Source organism: Anas platyrhynchos, chromosome 4 (assembly GCF_047663525.1).
Source record: "Anas platyrhynchos isolate ZD024472 breed Pekin duck chromosome 4, IASCAAS_PekinDuck_T2T, whole genome shotgun sequence".
Classification (NCBI taxonomy): Eukaryota; Metazoa; Chordata; class Aves; order Anseriformes; family Anatidae; genus Anas; species Anas platyrhynchos.
Genome location: NC_092590.1, coordinates 16,333,298 through 16,355,213, shown reverse-complemented (window position 1 = coordinate 16,355,213; position 21,916 = coordinate 16,333,298). Strand labels below are relative to the sequence as shown.

The 21,916-nt window shown below is 44.1% G+C and overlaps 1 protein-coding gene and 1 long non-coding RNA gene across 24 annotated transcripts in view; both read right to left on the bottom strand.

The window, feature by feature from the left end:
• Positions 1-21,916, bottom strand: part of ADGRL3 (adhesion G protein-coupled receptor L3) — a 524,429-nt gene that overhangs the window by 124,146 nt on the left and 378,367 nt on the right. For 22 of the 23 annotated variants that reach the window (XM_038178121.2, XM_072037083.1, XM_072037080.1 and 19 more), the window contains one exon: positions 21,583-21,663. The exons of the other annotated variant lie outside the window; for it this stretch is intronic. In XM_038178121.2, the coding sequence (XP_038034049.1) occupies positions 21,583-21,663 (81 nt within the window). The remainder of the gene's footprint in view (positions 1-21,582; positions 21,664-21,916) is intronic. 23 annotated transcript variants of the gene reach the window in all.
• LOC119716748 (uncharacterized) lies at positions 1,966-8,869 on the bottom strand. The gene is made up of 3 exons (XR_005265290.2): positions 8,404-8,869; positions 6,965-7,366; positions 1,966-5,545 (listed from the first exon to the last, which is right to left on the bottom strand). It is a non-coding gene; the product is annotated as an uncharacterized lncRNA (long non-coding RNA).

Sequence of the window (21,916 nt, the reverse complement as noted above, 5' to 3'; positions counted from 1 at the left end):
CACGCTGTCCTTGGTGGCCAAGGTGAGGTGAGCTGCAGCAGATGCGCAGCTGGCAAGAGTGATGCGAGGCAATGATTTCAGGAGCACGGCCCGTCATTTGGGCCCTCAGAGGGAGGCAGAGAGAAGGATTTGTCTTAATGCCTGCCTGAGGAGAAGGTTTAGGTTGCAGTTAGAGCAGCTGGAAATTTATTCCAGCCCGGCGATGCTGGAGGTGGCAAAGGGTACCAGGGAGGAGGAAGGCATCGCCCCCCAGAGTGGGTCATGGCAGCCTCTCTCGGGTAAAGCAAAGCCTGTATTTCCCCAAGCCAGGAGGCCAAGGATGAAAATAGCTACAGAGAGTGAAAAAGCACTTCAGACCTTGAAAAGCAGGGCAGCTAGCCAGATGCTGTCCTGAGAACACCAACAAGTTGTGACAGGGATGTGCCGGCAGTGAGAGAAAGAGTCGGGCATACTCTCCTCGGGGAGCTCCTGCTCCGCGGGTCAGTGACAAGGCTTGGAAAGGAGGCATGATCTGGGGCTCCTTGGTTTGAAATCATTGCCTTGGAGATGTTACAGTCCTTTGCAAATAAAGAAAACTCTTCGGTCACGAGATACTTACAAACTCGTTGTCTTACCGAGAGCAGGAAGAGAAATGTGCTGTGCCCAGGGCCGCACGCAGCCCGCGCCCTTCCACGGGGGTCGGGCAGGACTCTGCAGGCTTCCCTTACCCCTAATTCTTGTTCTCGTTATTTTTGCCATAGGAAAAAAAAAATGCAGACACAATGAATAAGACATTTAGGTCAGGACTTTCATAAACAGTACCCGAACGTTAGTCTCTGAAAAAGTGGCCTGATTTGAAAAGCACTAAGAAAGCAGCATCTCCCACTGACTTCAAAAAGCACTGCCTTGTGCTCAGCCCTTTCATGTCTCGGGTTATTTAGGTGTCTCGGCCTTACTTTCCCCTTTGAATTTCATCTTTGCATAGCACAGGTTCAGCTTGTGAGTCCAATCAACTCGCACATGTGAAGCCAGACCTAACCAAGCCCTAAAAGATGAAGGCACCCGTTTCACTCAGCCTAGCTGGGAAATCCTGACTGCACCTCGCAAAGCATGGACTGCAGTATTTCTATCACTCCTAAAACACCTGCAATTACTGGAAAACCGCAAACAGCCACTTCATGCATCTCTGCACGTGCTTTTGGATCTAAATCTGGAGGTACTCCCTCAACGGGAGAGGGAACCCGATGAACAGTTCGGTCCATCTCACGGTGGCTGAAACACCTCTCCTGGTTTGCTGTGGCAGCACATCTCACATCTTTGCATTCGCCGGACAAAATTAGCAGCAAGGCCAACGCTTATTATGGTCAGGTTGGATTAGGGCTGGTAGCTAGAGAGCAGCGTCTCAGTGCTGGTGAGCTAAGATTTGCTCTGAAAAACCTGCAGAGAGCCTGTGCTGCCCTATTTCTCTCCGCTCACCGGCAAAGAGTCCTGCGACAGCCTACGTGTGCGTTCTGCCTCCCACATCACTGTTAGAGCATCAAATAGAGTGCTTTCAGTGTCTGAAAAAATCTTTGCAGCTTTTTACCAAGTTTTGCTGCTGGAAACAGCATTTGTACCTATGTATTCTGGGATTGCATTGTACAACATACTCCACAAGTCTTCAGAAAATATCACGTGAAATAAAGCACTGGTGGGTTTCGTGGTGTCATCTTAGTGATATGGTTTAGGGGAATATGTGTTAGTGTTAGGTCAGAGGTTGGACTAGGTGATCTGGGAGGTCTCTTCCAACTTAGATGACTCTGTGATTTGCAGCACAGCTGAAAGAGACTGGGAGTTTTGAAGTATTTTGATTTGCTTTTCAAAAAAAAAAAAGCCACAACCCACAACTGTGTAATTACTAATAATTATACGTGACATAACTTAAAAAAAAAAAACAAAAAAAAAAAACAGCTGATGGCATGTTAACCTTGCTAACATGGGAGTGCCCAATGTGGCAGCATGCAGTCTCCAATTTAGTACAGTTTTTAAGCCTAGGCTTAAGGTTATTGGAGCCAACACTTCAGAACACAGCATGGGCTAACTCCTTTCCTAGCCATAGACCCAAACTTCTAAACTCTTGTTCACTCCTGTTCTCCCTGGGAGATGAAAAAAAAAATCCAGATAAGGCAGAATTAACTGAGGCATCCAGCATCTCCCCCAGGCAGCACCTACCTATCGGCTGGGATCTGCCGAGTCCAGGTCAGATTACAGAGGAGAAGAGCATATGAAATGCATTTTGCTATGAACCACAGAACAAATGAAATCATATATGAGGGATCAAATGCTTCAATAGCACAAGCCAGGCACTGTTCTGTGTGCTCTGCCCATCAGCTCAGTCCCAACAAGGGGTGAATCTGACTTAATCTTTTGCACAAACTCCACCAAATGCTGTTTCAATTGAAAAAGGCTTAAGGTGAGATTTACTTTTTTCCACACAAACTCCTGCCACAAGCACTGCCGAGATACTTGCATGCATTAAAACATGACAGACACTAAATCACAGAGTGTGTTATATTTATTTTTAAGCACAAGCAGGCATCTCTCTGAAAAGGACTTGTACCATCCTCGATTTTAATTCAGCTCCCGTTTGTCTAAAAGAGGCATCCTCAGCCTCTGCAGCCTCGCCTGGCTTCTGTGCTGCCGTTAGCGAGGCTATCAAAACACCACGCACCCACGTGGAGGTAAGCACTTTTTTTTTTTTGTCATTCCTCTGGATATACTTATAAAAAATGGATCAAGGTTTCTCCAACCTTGTTTGCTACTCGTGTTTGTCCTCTCCTTGTACCAGGAGCACGTTCTAGTTAAAAAAAAATAATAAAAAAAAAAGCTAGTTGATGCTAAAGTTACAATGCCACAGGCAGGGTTTGATAGGAAGGGAATACATAACAGAAATAAATTAGTCTCTTACCGAACAAGGACCCTGTTTCTGAATAAATGTCCTCAAGAGGAGGGAAAAGCTGTAATGAAAACCTAAGATTTATAAAACATAACTAATTTGTTAAATTGCCTTGGAACAGATTTTTTTTTTCTTCTTCTTCAAGATTTCCATGGAGATACCAGTGTTCCTTCCATAAAGCACTCTGCAAGCCAATAATATAAAATCTGCTGCTTTGACACCTCACAAGACACCCGACACTCCTCGAACCGTGCCGGTGCTCCAGGTGCTGGAGGTGGCGGTCCAACATTTTGGCTGTTTGATTAGAAGGGATCTGCGTCCAGTTATTGCTATTTCCAGGTTTTCGATTTTTCTTTCGGCTGCCAACAAATTTTCAAACACATTACACGCCGCAGATCTTGTGGTTTGGAGCTCCTCCAGCACTTCGCTAACATCTGCCAAATTCCTGTTAAATCCAACACTGGCTGATGAGCGCTTTCCGATGGTGTGAAACTTAATGCAAGTAACTAGTGGAAGCTTGGGAGCAATTAAATTTTAATCAGAGATAAGTTCAGTTTTTCAGCATTGTGAGTTATCTCCAGTGTCTAAATAGCTAATATATATTATAATCCTCTGCTCCCCTTGTAATCGGCAGCGTTGAGCCACAAAAAGGGGAGAAGAGTAGCAGCTAAAGAAGCCCCATTCCCAAGAAAGCCACCTACCATATTAATAACCCATACAGCTTTCCTCTCTGACGTGCCATCTGTAGCCCAAAGTGCTCAGGTGTGTTACCCAGGCAGATTCAAGCATCTGCCCCTCTCTCCTCACACTCCTGCCCACGATCACCCCTTGTCCCTCCCTGCCTGGCCCTGCTGGCAGAGCTCTTTATCTCACTGCTCTCAGGGGCAAGAAGCAGGACTAATGTTTCTTTTTGAAACCATGTTTTGCTGCCATCCAGCCTCCTTCCAGCATGCAGCAGGTCCTCGAGCACAGGTTTGCTTATTCCTGAGGTCTTGGCTTGCTTTTACCTGAGATCTGGCTCCAGGTCGCCCGCTGCAGCAGGATACCTCCAGCCCGCCTCCAAACCCCTTCTTCCCCCAGGCCACAAGTTGGCCTGTCAAAACCCAGTCAAAAGCTGCTGAATCCTCAACCTTCCACATCCTCGAGGATGCACACAATGAAAGAGATGGGTTCTGATAAAATAAATCAAGCCTTTCTGTCTCTCGGTGAGTGACGGATGCGAGTCAGAGTCCCTTTACTACGCTGCTACAGTGGGCTCAAAGCCTTCCCACTGCTCTTCTGAGTTCAAAAATCTCCCGTTGTCAATCCAGAGACTATTTTTGTGTGTGCTCTGGCAGGACCGACGTAGCAAGTGGAGCTCAGCAACTCCCAGGCTGTTTTTAATGGAAAATGTACCCCCAAACACAATGGTTGGCAGCCGAGGGCTGGGAACCATTTGGAGATGAAGTGGAAGGATCCCTGCGAAAGCCACTCTTTGGTATGAAATCTTTGTTCAAAGGCAGCCCCACAATCAGAGCCAGGCTTCAGGAAAGTACAAAACACAGCAGTGGGCTCCCTTGCCTCAGAAGACTACACAGGAAAGGGGGAGAGATAACAGAAGCTGGCTATTTTTTATTTCTTTGCAAGTGAAAATATCCTAAACACCCGCAGCATGTGCAGCGCGGGGAAGTTAGATGAACAGCTGCCTGGAACCAAGCACTAATTCATCCATTTTCCTCTCCGGTAATGAATATGGACAATGGGAAATCAGTAGATGCAGAAAACCCACGATTTTTATGGATTTACAGACTGATTTTCCTTACCTCATCTAGTCATTTTCCGCCTGTGCGAAGTGACAGCACAGTTGGTGTAAAATACTACCAAATCATCACAGGGATATTTTTACCCTCAGTTTCCTTCCACGGGTGCAGAAAGCGGCTACAGGTGTCAAAGGCATAGAAAACCTGTCTTTTAGCAGGGAGGAGATCCCATTCAGCAGAACTAAAAGTGAAATTAGTTTTGTTATCCCCACCGTGCTCCCTAGTCCAGATAATGTGCACGGATGTGTCAGGCATCGTCTCCTGGGAGCCACGCTTCCCTCTCTACCCCTGCCCCAAATTTTTGCCACGGCAAGTGGTGTGTGCCACCTGGGACCTCTTTAGAGAAGAGCAGGAGGAACATCAGTCCCAGCTACAGTTCTGGGCTAGAAACAGCCGGTTTCTCTCACGTTTTTCACACCGTCAGAATCACACCCCACTACACATCTCTCTTGGTACAGCACAGCCTTCAGCTCAAATCCGGCTGGATTAGTGATGGACTGAGCTGGGCTCAAGGGGAGATTGAATATGGAGCGAACAAACCGTGCTCTGACTCGCACAGCCCCTCCTGGATCCTAGTTGGAAGTTGTTTTTTTTTCCTAAACACTGTGTAAGGTGAGAGAAACATCTTCGTAAAATGTGAGTGCAGCTATGAGACAACCTTCTTTTTTTAGTTAATGGCAAACTTTAAGGTCACGTTCATTATGACAAGACAGCTATTCCCATGCGCAAACACAAAATGCCTTTGATGTTGAATGTATCAGCAGTTTAAAAATGCACCAAATCCCACAGAAGGCTGCAAGGAGAAATGAGGAACTTCCATTTCCAACCAAACCTGAAAGGATAATGCAGAAGGCCATTAGAGGATGCACATTCGAAGAAACCACTGCTCTTCAAAAACAAATGGACACTCGAAGGAGGCACAGCCTCAGCATCAGCTCTGACCTCTGGGGAACACGGCCAGTTCTGCCCCAGCCTGGGTACCTCTATCCCAACCAGGCTCTGGGGTTTGGGTTAGATCCGTCTTGCTGAGTAACTGGCACAGAAAGCAGGGACTGTTAGCCCAAAATCTGCTTGCCAGCCTTTATCTTTGATACAAGCATTGACTGCAGCGAGCTACTCACAGAGTTACTCGAGCATCATCAAGCAGAGCCCCAACAACTCACCACTGGCCTTGCTCAGCGTCATTTTTGTGCACACACACACACAAATACCCCATAAGCAGACAAGCGACCCTCCCCAAAACTGCAGGTTTAAAATCCCCAACTTTAAAAAAAAAAAACAACAAAAAAATAACACAGAAAATCCCATCACTTTTTTTTTTCTCCAGGTGAAATTAGCTACGTCTATATTTGGTATCTGGAATGCAGCGAATACTACAGTCCCCAAAAACCATGGCAACCAGAAAATCTGAGCAACACCATTATTATGATGATTATTATTTTTAAATAGTTCTTCTCACGGCTGAGACTCCTGCTTTGGTTTTTCAGATAAAGGTGAGGCGGCTGGGAGCCTCCAGCCTGGAGCGTGTCTGCTGGCTGAGCCGCGCATCATTTCAGGGCTCTGCGAGGTTTTGCACTGCCTTTCTTCAGCTTTTCCCTCAACCACTTTCAATCAAAACCTTCAGCTATCCCTCACTCACAGCCAGTATCTTCATCCGAGCACCTCCACCCTAGGAAGGAGGTTTTTTTTTCTGTCATACCCAACAATATGAGGTATTTGGACACAGAGCTTTTTTTTTTTTTCCAGGTCTATATTACATTCTTTTCCCTATAATCTTTTTTCCCTTTGTCCACTTAAAGAAAAAAAAAGAAAAAAAAAGGTGAAATGCCATCAAACAAAAGCAGAGCAACAGCTTGCTTTAAGGCTTCCTCCCAGCTGAAGGAGAGTAGCAATTTGCAGCTCTCTGCCTGCATCAAGGGTAGAGATTACTGCCATTTAAACCCACTTCCACCTTGCAATTTCCACCATTTCCTACTACTTTGCAGCCTGGACTATTAAAAACCAAGACACCAGGGCTGAGGTCTGACTTGAAGAGAAGCCCATCTCCTTCTGCTCGGGAATTACATCATATTTCAAGGCACTGCACATCTTTCTGTGGACAAAATTAAGTCCAATAAAACCAATTTCCGCTCTGACATTATTCAAACATGGCCACAATCAAATAGAGTAGAAAGCCAAATGAAAATCCCAAGCACTAAAGTGATTTCATAGATGAAGGCTGGAAAGCCTCACAGATTTGAGCCCTCCCTACCAGTGAAGGATGTCCTGCAGTACGTTATCATCTGCACGCCGCAAAACTCTGAAGTCTGGGGAGTTTTTAGCTGTACTCATCATTTTAAGTGGACTCCCTTCTTTGATGGTTTAAATCCCGCTACGTGATTATCTTCTCCTTTAATACATCACTTTTCAGAATAGCAGTCCATCAACATTGGGAACAAACCCCGGCAAAAGAAATGTAAGGATGGAACAAGCACATGAGGGGCACAGCCCAAAGGCAGCCTCAGTATCTACGCCGGGGGTGGCTGCAGCTCACCTTTGCTCGGGGCTGTTGCTGGAGTTAGAAATACCTTTGCCTTCTGAAAGCTGCTGTACAGAAAGCTCTCAGCTACCCAATCCACACTGTTAGCTTCTGCAAAGATTTCTGATAAGCTGTCTTTAAGTGGAAAGAGAGAAAAAAAAAATCTTCATATATTTGGATCCAATAAAAGTTCCCTGCGTTTTCTTTTTCCTTTAGCTCATTTCTTCACCTGTGCATCTTTTGGCCAGCTGCCTGCTGCTCTGCCCTGTCTCCTGAGGCCGCAAGAGAGTAGCAGAAGAGATTTTCTCTAAATCCTTGCTCATCTGACAGTGACTTGCAGTCCCCAAATCTGAACCCTCTCACCGAACATGCTGTCACAAAAATGCCCGGTTGCAGCAACCACGGTCCCGACACAGCATCAAGAAACGAAGCAGACGAGCACAGGAATTTGTGCCATTTCAGTACGGGGACGCACGTTCACGACAAACATCCGAGCAGCAAATTAAACACACAACGTGCCTCCCTGCTGCCCGCCAGCCTGCGAGGCACCGAGAAGCAGTAGCTGCACTACCACCCTGAGGACACAAAGAGCAGAGCCAAGGCTGCCTCTCAGCCCTGCCTGCAAACTGCAGCGAGCGTTTCCAATCCTCTTCCTTTTGTTTCTTACCTCTTCCTTATTTTTTTTTATTTAATTTGTTTATTTATTTATGTATTTGTTTTTGGCATGTGAACAAATGATAACTGAGAAAACCAGAGAACAAAGGGAAGATCAGGGACTGCAGGTAGCTAGATCATTACGTATCCCAGCTAGGGCAAGAGTTTAAGCCTCCAGGGCTCACTTGCCAAGTTATTTTAGAGTTATGCCAAGCGAGCTGTGCCCTCCGAAGCTGCCTGGCATAGGAACTGTTGCGAGGTGAAGCGATGAGGTTCCCAGTGCTGCAGGAGGGATGTCAGGCTGCAGGAGCCACCAAGCACACAGGCAGCTACTTAATTCAAGCACAATTACAGTCAGTAAAAGCTGCTCGTTACTTAACATCTCCCCAGCATCGGAGCTGGAGAGGTGCTGGGGCCCTCTGTGGGGGCAAAAGATTTTGGAGAAGAGGCTGGTATTGCCACACAACCAAACGCTAACCTCACGCTAGTATTTCTAGCAAGGTGGTGGTTGATCTTACCTCATTTTGGTGTCCTTGAAACAGGGAGGTCCCAGGAGGAGAGACCCCTCAGAAAAAGCAACCTCTATATGCAGAAACGCTCAAAGACCCAATTTTGGTGGGTGGGAGCTCCTACCTTGCTCAGCATGCACCTCTGTTCCTCCACCCTCACTGCCCCCATAATCCACCCAGGATCCTCCCAGCACCTCCTGCATGGCTGAACGCAATTAATCCTAATTAGCTATTCACACAGCTCTTTGTTTGCTCCTGTTTTGCCTTTCCTCCCCCATTTTTCTTCCTTTCCATTTCTATTGGATTTGTGCGAGACTTGTAGCTTGCAGCCAGCAGTACGAGCTACAAATGGGGCTAAAACGCTTTGTACTAATACATTTTCCCCTTCCCATGCCAATGTTCTCTTATAAAGCACAAACACACCTCTGGGAGTATACTTTCTTGATCTAATTTGTAATTGTCTGTGCAAACAAAGCAGAAGGAATATGCTAATTTCACCAGCTACTGATTGCAAGAGCCGATGCTCCTTGAGCTGTTTGTGCCATTTCTCATCACGCCAATTCTTCCGAAGAAGAAATAAATTGTCAGAAAGTGCAAAATGCTTTACCCATGTGTGCAGTTTACCACCAGCATTGTCTAGAGAGAACAAAGAAAAATGTATCTAAAAGTACCTTTTTTTTTTTTTTCCTTTTTACGTGTTTATAGGACAGACATAGATTTCTGTCAATACCTGCTCATTTCAGAAATATTTAATTAATTTAAACCCTAATTAAGCTGTGTCAGCAGTATCCGGCCAGCTCCACGATTGCCTTTTCTATTTTCCCCCAAAGCTGGAGCTTCTAAAGAACCAAAAAGACCACAGTACACGAAACAAATATCCACAGGGCGCCACAGTTAAAAATCACTTACTAGAGAAGCTGGATGTATTTGTGGAAGCACGAAATGACTAATCCCATAATCAGGAGAAGGAAACATAACAATAAAACCTGCTCTCTCTATGACAAGCAATGGCTTCTTGTTTACACCCAGTCTTTCCTGCGATTTGGGAGGAGCCACCCTTCATGAGTGATATACCACAGGGTAGGGAACCAGGGGATGGGCAAGGCTTTCTCCTTCTCAACGCCGCTTTAGCTCTTGCTCTCAAGTTCGCTTCCATTTGGCCAAAAGGCGAAGCACATCTTGCAGGAGGGATGGGCTGAAAAACCCCGTGTAGAATTGGTCCCTGCTCCACCAACGCTGCCCGGTCCCCAGCTCGGCAGCCAAATTCAGCATCAGTACCGCGCTTCCCAGTGCTCGTTTAAGTCTCTGCTGCAAGTGAAGGGCTCTCAATGTATTTAGTGAGCAGGCAGAGCAGTGCTGCCATGGCACTTTGGCAGAAAATTAAGCTCCTCACCATTTTACTGAAAGCAGAGAGCCGCAGAGGTGCTGTCTGCGTGACCACACGCAAGCCCTGCATCTGGGAGCTGGGCCGCGAGGCTACGCCGGGAGCAGAAATCCCCTCCTGCTAAAGGAGGCTCGGCACCTGCCGTTCTCCAGTCTTAGGCCTTCGTTTGCTCCAGTAATGAACACCTTTGCAAAAATAGCTGCAGATTAGAGAAGGAATTAACCTCCAAACAAAGGAGAAGCTTAATTAAGCATTGCGCTAAATGAAAACAGAGGGGAAGTACAGGTAAAAAAAAAAAAAAAAAAAAAGACATGACAGCTGCGTGGACTTAATTCCAATTTCCCCTCCTGTAGGTCATTTTACTCAGTGTAATTTCCTTTCTGTATTTGGACAAGTTTGTTACGGAGGCACTGCCCGTTAACAGAAGGGGTTTTGTCACTTTCCATTCACTCGTACGTTTTTTAATGCTTTGCATTATGAGCCCTCCATCAAAAAAGCAAAACAGATTTAAATTAGACTTTGGGAGTATGCCATTTCATAAACTTCTCCCCAAAGAGCTTCAGCTAATTAAACAAATGATTGCAAAATACTCACAGTGTCAACCCTGTCAGCTTATATGCGAAGTATCTACTCCGAGCTGCGGTTATTTAACCAAACACAATGTGGAAGAGCAACGTGCTTTAAAGATAAGCACAGACCATTGGCAATGAGGGGGCGCCCACTTTTTAAAACCATGGGTGGATTACTGGGGGACAAAGACTCCGGCCATCCCTGTCCACAGCCCTTGGAGCCAGCAGGTACAGATATTCTGGTCTGAAAAGGACAGGAACTGAAGATTTGGGTGGTCCATTCGACAGACTCGAAAAACATAAGCGATCTGTGCCACTCTCACTTTTGGGGCTGAGCTCTGTATTGCTGCAGGTTAGGAGCGGTTAATGATGCTGGAGGAGAACTCAGGATCTTTGCTGTTAGCTTGCAGAGACCTGGTGCAAAGCTGGGAAGAAGAGAGCTGGCAGAAACGGGTGCCTGGGGTGGGTAATCAGGAGAGCAAGCATTATTTTATTACTGTGTGTACAGTTGCTGGAGGTGGTAGCTCATTTACTCCAGCAGCCAAAATTCCCACCTGTCCCAAACTAAAGCATTGGAGGAGGGATATTTTAAACCTCTGTACATGTTGTGTATAACATAACACAGGCATTTTGTCCTTCCCTTTCCAGTTCATCTTGCTTTCCTCAACTCTGAACTGTATGACTTGCCCAACAATCCCTCCCCTCCCCTCCCCTCCCCTCCCCTCCCCTCCCCTCCCCTCCCCTCCCCTCTCCTCTCCTCTCCTCTCCTCGGCCACTGTCCTGCTGAAATCAGCCATGTGCAGGGCTCTCCCTGCAGGGTACGCGAGCATTCGGATGAGCTCCTACCCATTCAGTCCTCCCTTTGTGGCTGCTTCATGCCTTGGCAGCACTATTAATGAGGAAACAGTTTTGAAAGGGGAAAGTCAGTTCAGAACATTCCTTTAGGAGGAATGCCAAGATCCTTCCTTGTTTATTTTCCTTGTTTTGTAAACATTTTTGTAATACTCGTCAATACAGTCTGTATAGCATATTTTTTTTAAAATACCCAGCATGGACATCGTTATCTTGCTCGTGACTTTGTCCTTTTCTTTGACTCCATACACCAAAAGCGATGCATTACGTCGCCATTCTGCTTTGTGCATTGTGCTACTTGATTGTGGGCTCTTAGTGAATCAACCTAACATTAAATGAATCAGAAGGTACCTAAATCACATAACAACAGCACTGGAAATGGTCAGGAAACAGGAATTAAGGATGAATGTTCTGTTTACATGATCAAAACACATTAAGGCATGAGAAATGCTGAGAAATTCTTCACTGAAATGTCTGGTAAAAGCATTTAGTTTGCTTCTGCCAAGTTTTCTTTTAGCGGAGCTGGTTCCAGATCCCTACTGCTAAGCAAATTAAAAGTTCAGTAAATAAATTCTGCCAATTGTTTGGTTTTCTCACATTTTTCTCTTTGAATTCTTCTCAAATTCAAGCTTGCTTTTTGTCTTTAAACGTGACCTACAATCTACGGAGTATTAAATCAAAATGGTGCATTAACTTCACTTTTCCCCCCGTAACTTTATTAATGTACAAAACCCAGCCTGCACAGTTATTATCACGAAATATTAACATAATGTACCTTTTCCTTAGCAACAGCTATAGTATCTGGGGAATGCAGCCCATAATAATGCAGCTTGATCTAGAAGCACAATAAAATATAAATAAGCTTGTTACACTTCAGTGGCGCACAGGATTCCATCGCAAAAGGCCTTCATGAATTTAGAAACCTTGTCTTCTTCTTACTCTCGAGCCCAGATTTTGTAAAGGAAGATTTATGGACACACATTCCTTTTTTATTCCAGAAAATGAAATGTAATTGTTTACTCAGTATTATTTTGCTGCATGTCTACTACTACATTTGTGGGCATAACACACACACACACACATCTGTGCAAAGCAGCAGTCTAAAAGAAATAAAGACGAAAACAGGACTTAGAGAAAAACAGCAAATCTAAAGGGGAGACTGCCAGCACAGCACCCATAATTGCGGTAATTTTTTAAAGAAGAAACACAACTAATTTTTTTATTTTTTTTTTTTCCAGGAAAAATACAGCTGCAATGAAGCAAGGGATATACTTCTTACAAATTAATATGCTTCATCTAAAGTTGTCCATTCATAAGACTCCCAATGTACCAGATCTGTCAAAGGAAAAAAAGGAAGAGGTGAGAGCCTGCTTAGCCCTCACACACATAGGGGAAGAGGCTTTCGGGAAACTCATTTCCTTAGCTGAAGGTTGGTATATTTGGCTGCACTAAAAATATATCCAAAACACACATGTAAAGGTGTCTTCAGCTGTGTGGGAGCAAAATCTTCGCCTTGCCCCATGTCCAGCTCGTTCTCCTCAACTCTGAAAACTTGGCCAACAGTCCCATGGCCTGGATCGTGCCCTCATGTCCTTCTAACTCCTATAATTACATTTACAAACCATAATCTCCCTTCTCAAAGGCAATCAAGATCTTTTAAATACTGCTTTCCATCAATTTTCCAGGAGAATGAAAAACATTGAACTAATTTGAAGGCAATAACAAACCATTTGGATCTAGAGGATAGCGGCCCTTGTCTTCTGAGCAAATATTGCCGTTATCAAGCCAAAGTGACTTGGCTGAAAGTCTGAAATAACCAGACCTCTTAAGAGAGAGCCAAGTTACAATCTTAGCAACAGGTCTATGTAATGTTTATCTGTTAATCAGTATGTAGCATGCATTTATTAAAACTGGGATTTCCAAGAGCACACTTGAAGAGCTGGGTACCCAATTCATGGGAATAAATTTCCCTCGGAATGGATTATAACACATCACCACAATTCCCCTGTACAGAGTGATATAAAAAGTGAAGAATCAAATTGCCTTAAGGAAATTCAAGGGCCAAAATGTTAGAAGGAGTCAGACCATTGACTCTCTGGTGGAAACATCTCTTTTTTTTTTTCTCAACAATTTCTGGTTCAACCCAAAATGATTCCAAGTGTCAAATAGCATAAAAAAAAAAATAAAAGGGAACAAAAAACCCCACAACTGTTTACCTGAAGAAAATCCTACTGCAGAGCTTTCTGAAGATCCACCAAATGAACATGAAAACTCCTTCCCCTTTTGACTCTGTGCTGTCAACAGCAAGCATGAACCAAACATGATTTGCTTGTATGAGGAATTGGTTGCCTTTCTAGAGAGGCACGAGTCTGATGAACTTCAATGAGATTACATCAAACGTACTGACTGACTACTAAAATACTTCTGTGCTTTATTGGAAGGCAGCCAGATACCACCAGTGAATAGCCCAGGTCTTTATCAGCTGCTTTTCCTAACTTGTCTCATATTCAAACCTAGACTTGACCACAGGGTCATTTTGGATGGTTTTTGTCAAGTGAATGTAGTTGGACATCATTTATGAGAGGGACTGAACCTGTTTTATTCCCAATCTAACTCCATACCATAGATTTTACTGGAATTAAAGTAAACATTACATTGCTTACATTTCTGTCATAAGGGGAAAAGACCTTCCAAGGGTGTGATTTTCTTTAAATACATACTCACGGTGAATTTTCTAGAAGCTTTTTGTTGATGACATGAAAACTCTAAAATAACAATCACAGAAACAGAAAAATATAACGAAAAATATTTGCCAGTAGAAAATGCTATAGATGTAATGCAATATTCCACCGCTGCAAATATTTTATCATACATGCCACTCACAAATCCAAGTTATAAGTCTGGGAAGCATTAATTTTTTGTTAGGTAAACATACCATTCATTATCTAGTCTAAAAATCATTTTGTGCTGTCAATGGAAAACTCTATCAGACATGAAGAAGTCATCTGCTATTATAAATGGTGTTAACTGGATCATTTTTCATCCAAATTTATACCTGATGAAGAATAAAACAAACACTACCTCTGTAGCTGCAATAGAATAAAACCCATTTTCTCATTAAGTAACTACATCAACATTGCAACGGGAGGTGGCTTCCTATCTCGACTGCTAACTAACTGTCCTCCCAGATTTAGAGCATCAATTTGTTCTCCACCAGAGTTCTCCACCACCCAAACCAGGCCATATATTAAAAAAAATACAATAAAAATGCATAAAAGTAATTCTGCAGTGGGACCTGTGTCTACCTGACCCTTTGAATTTGTACCTATTCGTGAACATCCACAGGTCCTGCCCCGAACAACAGCTGGGATCTTATGTCCCACTCTAATGCAAACACATGTTTCTGAAGGACTCCTTTAAAATAAACATCATCCTCATATGCCCCACCTTAGATTTTCAAGTTATGATGAAATACTTCATTGTATAAGCCATGGAGCACTTCTGCAAATAGGCAGCACATGACGCAAGAAGCAAGATATTGAAAACGATGCCAACAGCACGGTTGCCCTGCTTTCCAGGGGCTATGTCCTTTGTGTCGGAGAGTTCCCCTAAGAAGTGCTATCTCACATCATATGCCTCTTAAACTTCTCTGAATGGGCAACATGAAGGCCAGTTATGCCTCTCAATCAAACTGCTACAGACCGATACCGCTCCCTTTTAAACATCCGTATGGCTTCGGTAATCAGTGGACCTGAAATTTGATCTCTTGTATGATTTATTTGCCCTCCTCTCCCATTACACAAATATAAATATAACAGGCATTTTTCTACAGGCCTGAAATGATCCAGAATTAATACCAGATGACAAAACGGACCATGTACCAGGAGGGGAAAAGTTACGGTAAAAGCTCCTTCCCATTAATGGGGCCATTCATTCATATGGCCACTATTCCACAGGGGAGCTGGACATAAATTATGTATTTGACATCTAGTTATAGACGATTATATCTGACATAATGAAGTTATAATGGAAGGAGTTTGCACATTGTTTGGTTATTAAGTGCCCATTTCTTGTCCCTGCACCAGGTGCAATGGTGATAGGCCATACAAATCATCCAGAAGAAATGCCAAAATGGGCTCCCTTACTGATAAAGCACCACACATGTTTATTAATTTAACAGCTTGTCTTATGTCTCCCCCATCTGCTCATTTAAAACAGTTATTTGCCCTATAAATATTTCAGAAAGAGAAGTGTAGCCAAAAATTAGTCTGGCAGAAAAGGGAAAAAAAAAAAAAAAAAAAGAAGTTTGAGAAGAGTCTCATGCTGTACGCAGCGCTGTGTTCGTTTCCACATCGAATTAGTTCCACGGCTTTTTTTCAAGCTGGTAATAGGACATTCACTTTGGATTAGTGATGCTTGAGGGTGTGCTGCCATAGCTGTCTCTGCTTTCCAGCTGTTGCCACTGTCGGATGGGAGAAAACTTCCCCTGCTGATGGCAACTGGCACAACTCAGTACAAGGGAAAATGAAGCCCTCTGTCAAAAGAATCTCCCGGGTGGACATCTCTGTCCACTTTGAACACATCAGAGTGTATTGTAGCTTAAAACAGCCTAAAAAATAACAAAATTTCAAGGCATCTTTAAATGACAGTCTGTGCTGATTTCCATAGAAAAACATTTTAAAGAAAAAAAAAGGTAAAAAAGCGAGTTATAATGCCTTTTTTTCTTTCTTTCTTAAGATTTGTAGAAATAATGGAAAAGGTGTTAAACATCAGTCAGACTCTTTCTTCCCCTCGATTCCTTAAATATTTTCAAGTGGTAAATACTTTGAACAGTTCCCACCAGCATACAGGATTTAGCACTCCTCCTTGAGAGACTTTGTTTGCTCCGGTTTACTGCTAGAGAAAATGCTGTTATCTTATAAATAAACAGCAATGCCCTGAGGTGCCCCGCTGCAATGAAAACACACATTCCAAAGAAGTAAGAGCAACAGTTCAACACCACAGTAAAAAAAAGGAATCAGCGAAAGGCATTCAATTAACTCTTTCTGACTATGGATAGCTACAGGACGTAAAGCGGACCTTGCTGATCATAGCAAGCGGACAGGAGGATTGCAGGCTTGCTGCAAGGTTTCCATAAGCTCTGGCTACCCTGGTTAGGATGCTAGCTATCCTCATTCATGCTATCTAAATGAGGAATTAATAAATGCTGAGCATGGCCCATGTTCAAAGCAGCTGGCTGCTTCAGGGAAATCAGTGTGTTCCACAAAGATGAACATTTCAGCACAGATCTGAACCGTGAGGACAGATTTTTGAAGAGCTGTGGCTGAGACTGGGAAAAACATCACATACTTCTATCAGAGCTCACAGTCCATCACATTCACAACTCAAACAGGCTCCATACCTGGCAGCCGCATCCCTGTGGCTGCATCTACCACACTACCCCCCCAAAAAAAACCCTCAGTCTCCACGCTAAGTTGTTTGAAGACTCATCTCCAGCGTGGAGGCTTTGAATGAGCAGCCCATCATGACAAAAAGCCAAGTTCAAATGAAAAAAGAAACAGCAGAGGAGTCAACAAGTGGATCTGTACAGATGTGTTCAAGGTAAGGCAACTGAAAATTGACTGCACATATGGTTGTTGCAAAACCTTTCCACTGACAGTAGGTTTACAGTGAGCTTACTGTGAACGGTTGCCTCTCATTCAGTTGGTGAAAAACCAGTTACCTCTACGCCTCATACACCCTACTTGCCTAAAAAGCCACGTGGGACAGACCTGATGAAAAAACACCGTGTTTTCCTTGCTAGCTGCTCGCTGCAGCTTGGGGGAAGTGAGATTCTCCAGTGGGCACAAAGCAGCTGTGAAGGAGAAGTCCTAAGAGCAGCCATGGCTGGAGAAAAGGCTGAGCAAAAGCAAAGAGAAGCAGCAAGGTAAGCAGAAGTGAGACCTCATGGAAAACCAGCACTGTAAAGGATTCCCAAGCTACGTAAATCAGGGGGACTCAAGCCAATGATGAAAAAGCCTGGAATTGGGAGGTATCTGGCCACCATTAGCTCAGAGCAGGGCCACCAAACAACACAACTCTCCCACAGCACTGTCACTGGGGAAGGAAGGCAGAAGGGTGGGTGTTTCAGGGCCTGGCAAGCACGGGATGCGTGACTCTGTGTGTGAGCTTGAATTCATCCAGGAAGCACCATCGGGCCTCACTGCCCTGATCCCCCTTTCCCTGGGTCTGGGAAGGAGGACTGGGCTGTGCACTAAGCCCTGCTGGGAACCGGCTGTCAGATCCTCCCAGATCATCTGCAAAGCCAGCGACCCTCCATGGGACCTCTGGGAGGAAGAAGAAAGAAGGAAAAAAAAAAGACCCAGAAAGCATGCATTCAAAAACCTGATCTAGTTTTTGTAATAAGATTTTGCAATGCTTCTGATGTTCAGGAACAGTTGATTATTCTTCAGACTTTGCAAACACAAAGATAAATGACAGAGTGGGCCCAGTTTTTGAAGGAAAAATGCATGAAGGGGCACACCACTGAGTTGGAAAGACAGAAAAAGTAGCAAAACTTCTGTTTGTCTCCCTGACTCCATGCCCTATAGGATTCCCTAAAGGAAGTGATTCTGCATCTAAGGAGGCTGAACCACACAACCGAGGTTTAGAGGAGAAAAAAACAAGCCTCTAATGGGGCCAGAACAACTTCTTCACTTGAGAAATATGCACGGAAAGGTGAGAACCTCTCTCCCGAATTTGCTATGTATTTGTAGAACTGGGGACCAATAAATGGTTTTGCTTATAATTTCATATTTTGGACATACACTGACTTCAAGTATATCAATCTCCAAGACAACTCTGTCTCCTGAGATTCGACTTTGAAGGAAACCATTACAAAATGCTAGCTCAACAGGGTAGGAGAGCTTCCTGGACTGCCTAGCTGTAAAAGCCAGGCACATATTTCATGTTTAATATGATTCCACACGTACACTAAAATCTGCTTCTATAAAGCTTTATAAATAGTTTTAGTGTGTAGATTCAGTAAGTTTAATTCACTCTATTCGCTGTATTTTAGTACCTGGCAGAAACTGAGTCCAAACTCTAAATTTAATTTATTGCTGTGTATGATAATTCCATAAAATTCCTTTCTAAGCCAGAGTGTCAGAATTAGCATTTATCTCTGAAATTCCTTGCTATTGTCAGTAACCAGCGATCCATTTTTAAATGCAGGTTCAGTCCTCAGCCCAGGAGAGCACAACTGGTGGGTACAAGAAAAGTTTGACTGGTTTGTCAAGACAGACCAGTGATTAACTTCTACGGCTCAGTACGACAGGGCGGCCCAAGTGAAAGGAAGAGGCTCCTGAAATACTAACAGCTAATAACTACTCGTGGAGGACATGAAATAGAGCTCATTAAGGTGAATAGATTTCTCCTCTTTCTGCATTAACCTCAGCATCCAGCCAACAGTCCCAGCTTGTAGTATCTTCAGGACCACGCGTGATGAAGCTGAAGACACAACTGTAGCCTCAGCGATGTCACAGCATTTTCCTTATTTCCAGTGGCCCAAGGTCTTGGCTACCCCTGCAATCGTTCTGCATGCAGATGGTGTAAACAGTTGTGCAAAAATAACAGCACCGCATCTGGAGCATCAGAAGGAGAGGAGCCGTAAAAATAATGGTGAACAGTGTTTCGCATAATAGAATTAATTTTAAAACACCCTCAAATTAAAAAGGGGGTGGGGAGAAGTCAGTGTCTTGCTTCAAGCGCTGATTCAGCACCTTATTTCTATTAAGTGATTTACGGTGTCATTACTGCAGTACTATACAGAGCAGTGGCTCAGAGTAATTACCCTGTAATGTATGATGACACTAATGTACTAGTAAACTACTGGAGTTTATACTCTATTCAGAACTAGCATCAGGACTCTGAAAGGCAGGTAAAAATGCACTGCATGCATAAACAATGTGGGTAAATGTCACCAGTGATAAAATTTTTAAAAAGGAGAAGGAAGAAGCAGTTACAAATAAATCTGCCAGCTGAGAATTGCAGCTGCACAGACCCACGGCAGCACTAAATCTGTATCATTTTTAATACAGGAAGGAAAGATGTTTTTATAACCCTACCCTGGCTTCATTTCCATTTATTACAATTAAAACTTTAAGGTGGCTACCACCTTTCTTCTTTCTGCCAGTGTAAGTGCAACACTGACCTGTACACGGTGTTCAGTCAGTGCTAGGGGGAACATGGAAGGGAAACGAAGGGCATGAGAATGATTATTGGCATAAACTCACTTTTTTTTTTTTTTTAAAGTACCAGCTACTGGAACTGTGGTGAACCAACAATAGCTTCAGAACAGAGGTGGTTTTTGCCCTCTCTGTTTAAAATAGCCCTCGTGGTTATGAGTTAAGGCCTAGAACATAACCTGAGTGTGTGTTCCATGGTGTCAGAAAATTTAGCCAAACAAGCACACACAAAATCTTATAACCTTCATACACTTTGAAAAAAAAATCATGATTTCTAGTACACTCTAGTAGATTTGGGGTGCTGAGGCTGGAAACAAGTCAGCAGATGCATGAAGAGATGTACATGCCCCTGGGCCAAAAGAAAGCCTTGCTCTTCCCTGGGAGACAGAGCCAATTGCCACATTTTTAAGACTCCCCACAGTCACCAGCTAATGGATTGATGTCTTCAGAGCCGGCTGCCTCCCTGGCCTTCTCCTGTTAAATTATACAAGGGATTCAAGTCCTTCTTCCAGTATGTGGCAGCAGTAATATCACTCCTTCCACTCTAAGCAGTCCTTTCTTTAAGATGTCTCAGCTGGAGTGGGGGATGCCCCACTGAAAGCAGCTAATGCAGCCATTTATGTTGGATAAACTCTATTTCACCTTCTCTTCAAGTGCTGCAACTGTTCTGCCTGACACACTTTGCCCTGTTCCTGGTGGCAGGAGCATCCGTCTCACAGAGGTAGCTATGCCCTTGTGAACGGCAGGCTACTAAAAATTTTTGTTAGTCTTTAGCTCTTTTACCTTGGAGAAAGCAAGGCACGGCATCATCTTTACTGCTGTTTCATCGTCCTTGAGTCTTTCACAGACTGCTTCAGACCCCGCGGCAAAGACTTACATTGACCTATTCTAAGTAAGCTCTGAATCATCACATTCGACCTCAAAAAAGTTTTTAGTGAGAAGGTGCTGGATGTCCCACCTATCTCTGCATCACTGAAGTGCTCTGCTAAAAAAATTAAAGCAAATTTTTTAAAGCAAATTTTATCACAAACCTGGAGGTTTTCCAAGTGGCTTGGAAGTTGACAATCTCAAGTGCACGTAACTCAGGGTAACTCACCCCAAGTTGAATGGAGGTGGTGGACTGCCAGGAGATTGTGTATGACCAGCCTCACTCATGACAAGCCCAGCTTTGGAGAGAGGACTGTGAATCTGGCAACCTCATGCCCAAACTCTGCCACCCAGCACATGGTTCTACCCAGATTAATCTTGCATTCATGTATTTTTCAACCACGAGCACTTAGAGAAACATATATGCACATAAACTTACTCACAGCTTTACAGCACGGGAGCATGATAGCAACATCACCACAAAATCTGTACCCCTCCTGCCACTGCAGCACCATTCATACACACTTGTGGAGCTGATGAAGAAATCTCTTCACGTGGCAGTATGAATGCATACTCCGGGTCCAAGCCTGTTTTCCCCAGGCCACGGGGCAAACAGTGAGGGTTCATCACTCCACAGACAGCTGAAGATCCTTCAGATCAGACTGGGAGATCAAAGGCTCACATTCACACCACTTTATTTTCACCACTTAGCAGAGGCACCTGTGCAGGGCTTCTGTGGATTCAGTGCACATATATTAGCTGCTAGCATTGCTCCCAAGGGCAATCAAGTGACTTAGAACTGGAGTCAATCTCTGGAGTGGACACGTCTCTACAAACTCGAGAAAAAACCTTAAGCAATGTCAATGTGGATTGAATCCAGACCCAAACCGCCGTGCAACTCCTTTTGTGCCTTCAGTCGCCTGAAGGCAGCTGAAATCTGCTTTTCCACATCCTGCCACCAGCCCCCTTTCCCTGTGCAATACCATTAGGAAGGAAATGAGAAAGGCAGAGGGCAGGAGCTAAAGTACACATCTCCCTGCAGAAGTAAAGTAGTGAGGAGAGCAATGTGGCTTGTGAAACAGATGGCATATTTAAAGCTACATAATGCGGCACATGGGACATGGTCTTCTCTCATACAACTGTCCCAGAGGAATTAATTTGTTCCCGAGAGTGTCCTTGGATGGAGCATGGTAACTTTGCCGTGGAGGCTCTATGAACAAATGAATGAAATACGCTCGTGTCTATGGCTCTTTGGCGATGCATGTGCATGGAGACTGCTTCACTGACTCACCCTTGGATGGCGGTCGCTCCAGATCCGAATCGAGGTGGATCGGTGGGGCAATATAGGAAACTTGCCCGTGGTGAGCCTGCCCTGTGGACAAATAAGTGTTTTAGTGGCACTGTTTCCTGCAGAGGTCTACCAGGGCTATAATTCAACAGACAATATTTTTATGGCATGGGACTCTGAATAGGTTTGCAAGTAGTTTTTCCAATGCATGTTTTTCACGTTCGTTGACATTCAGAACAAAGATGAACTTCCATTTTGTGGAAAGTGATCATTTTTTGTGATCAAAAGTTGAAAACACTCCCATTTCTTTTGCTTTTTCCTTGCAGATACGGGTAGC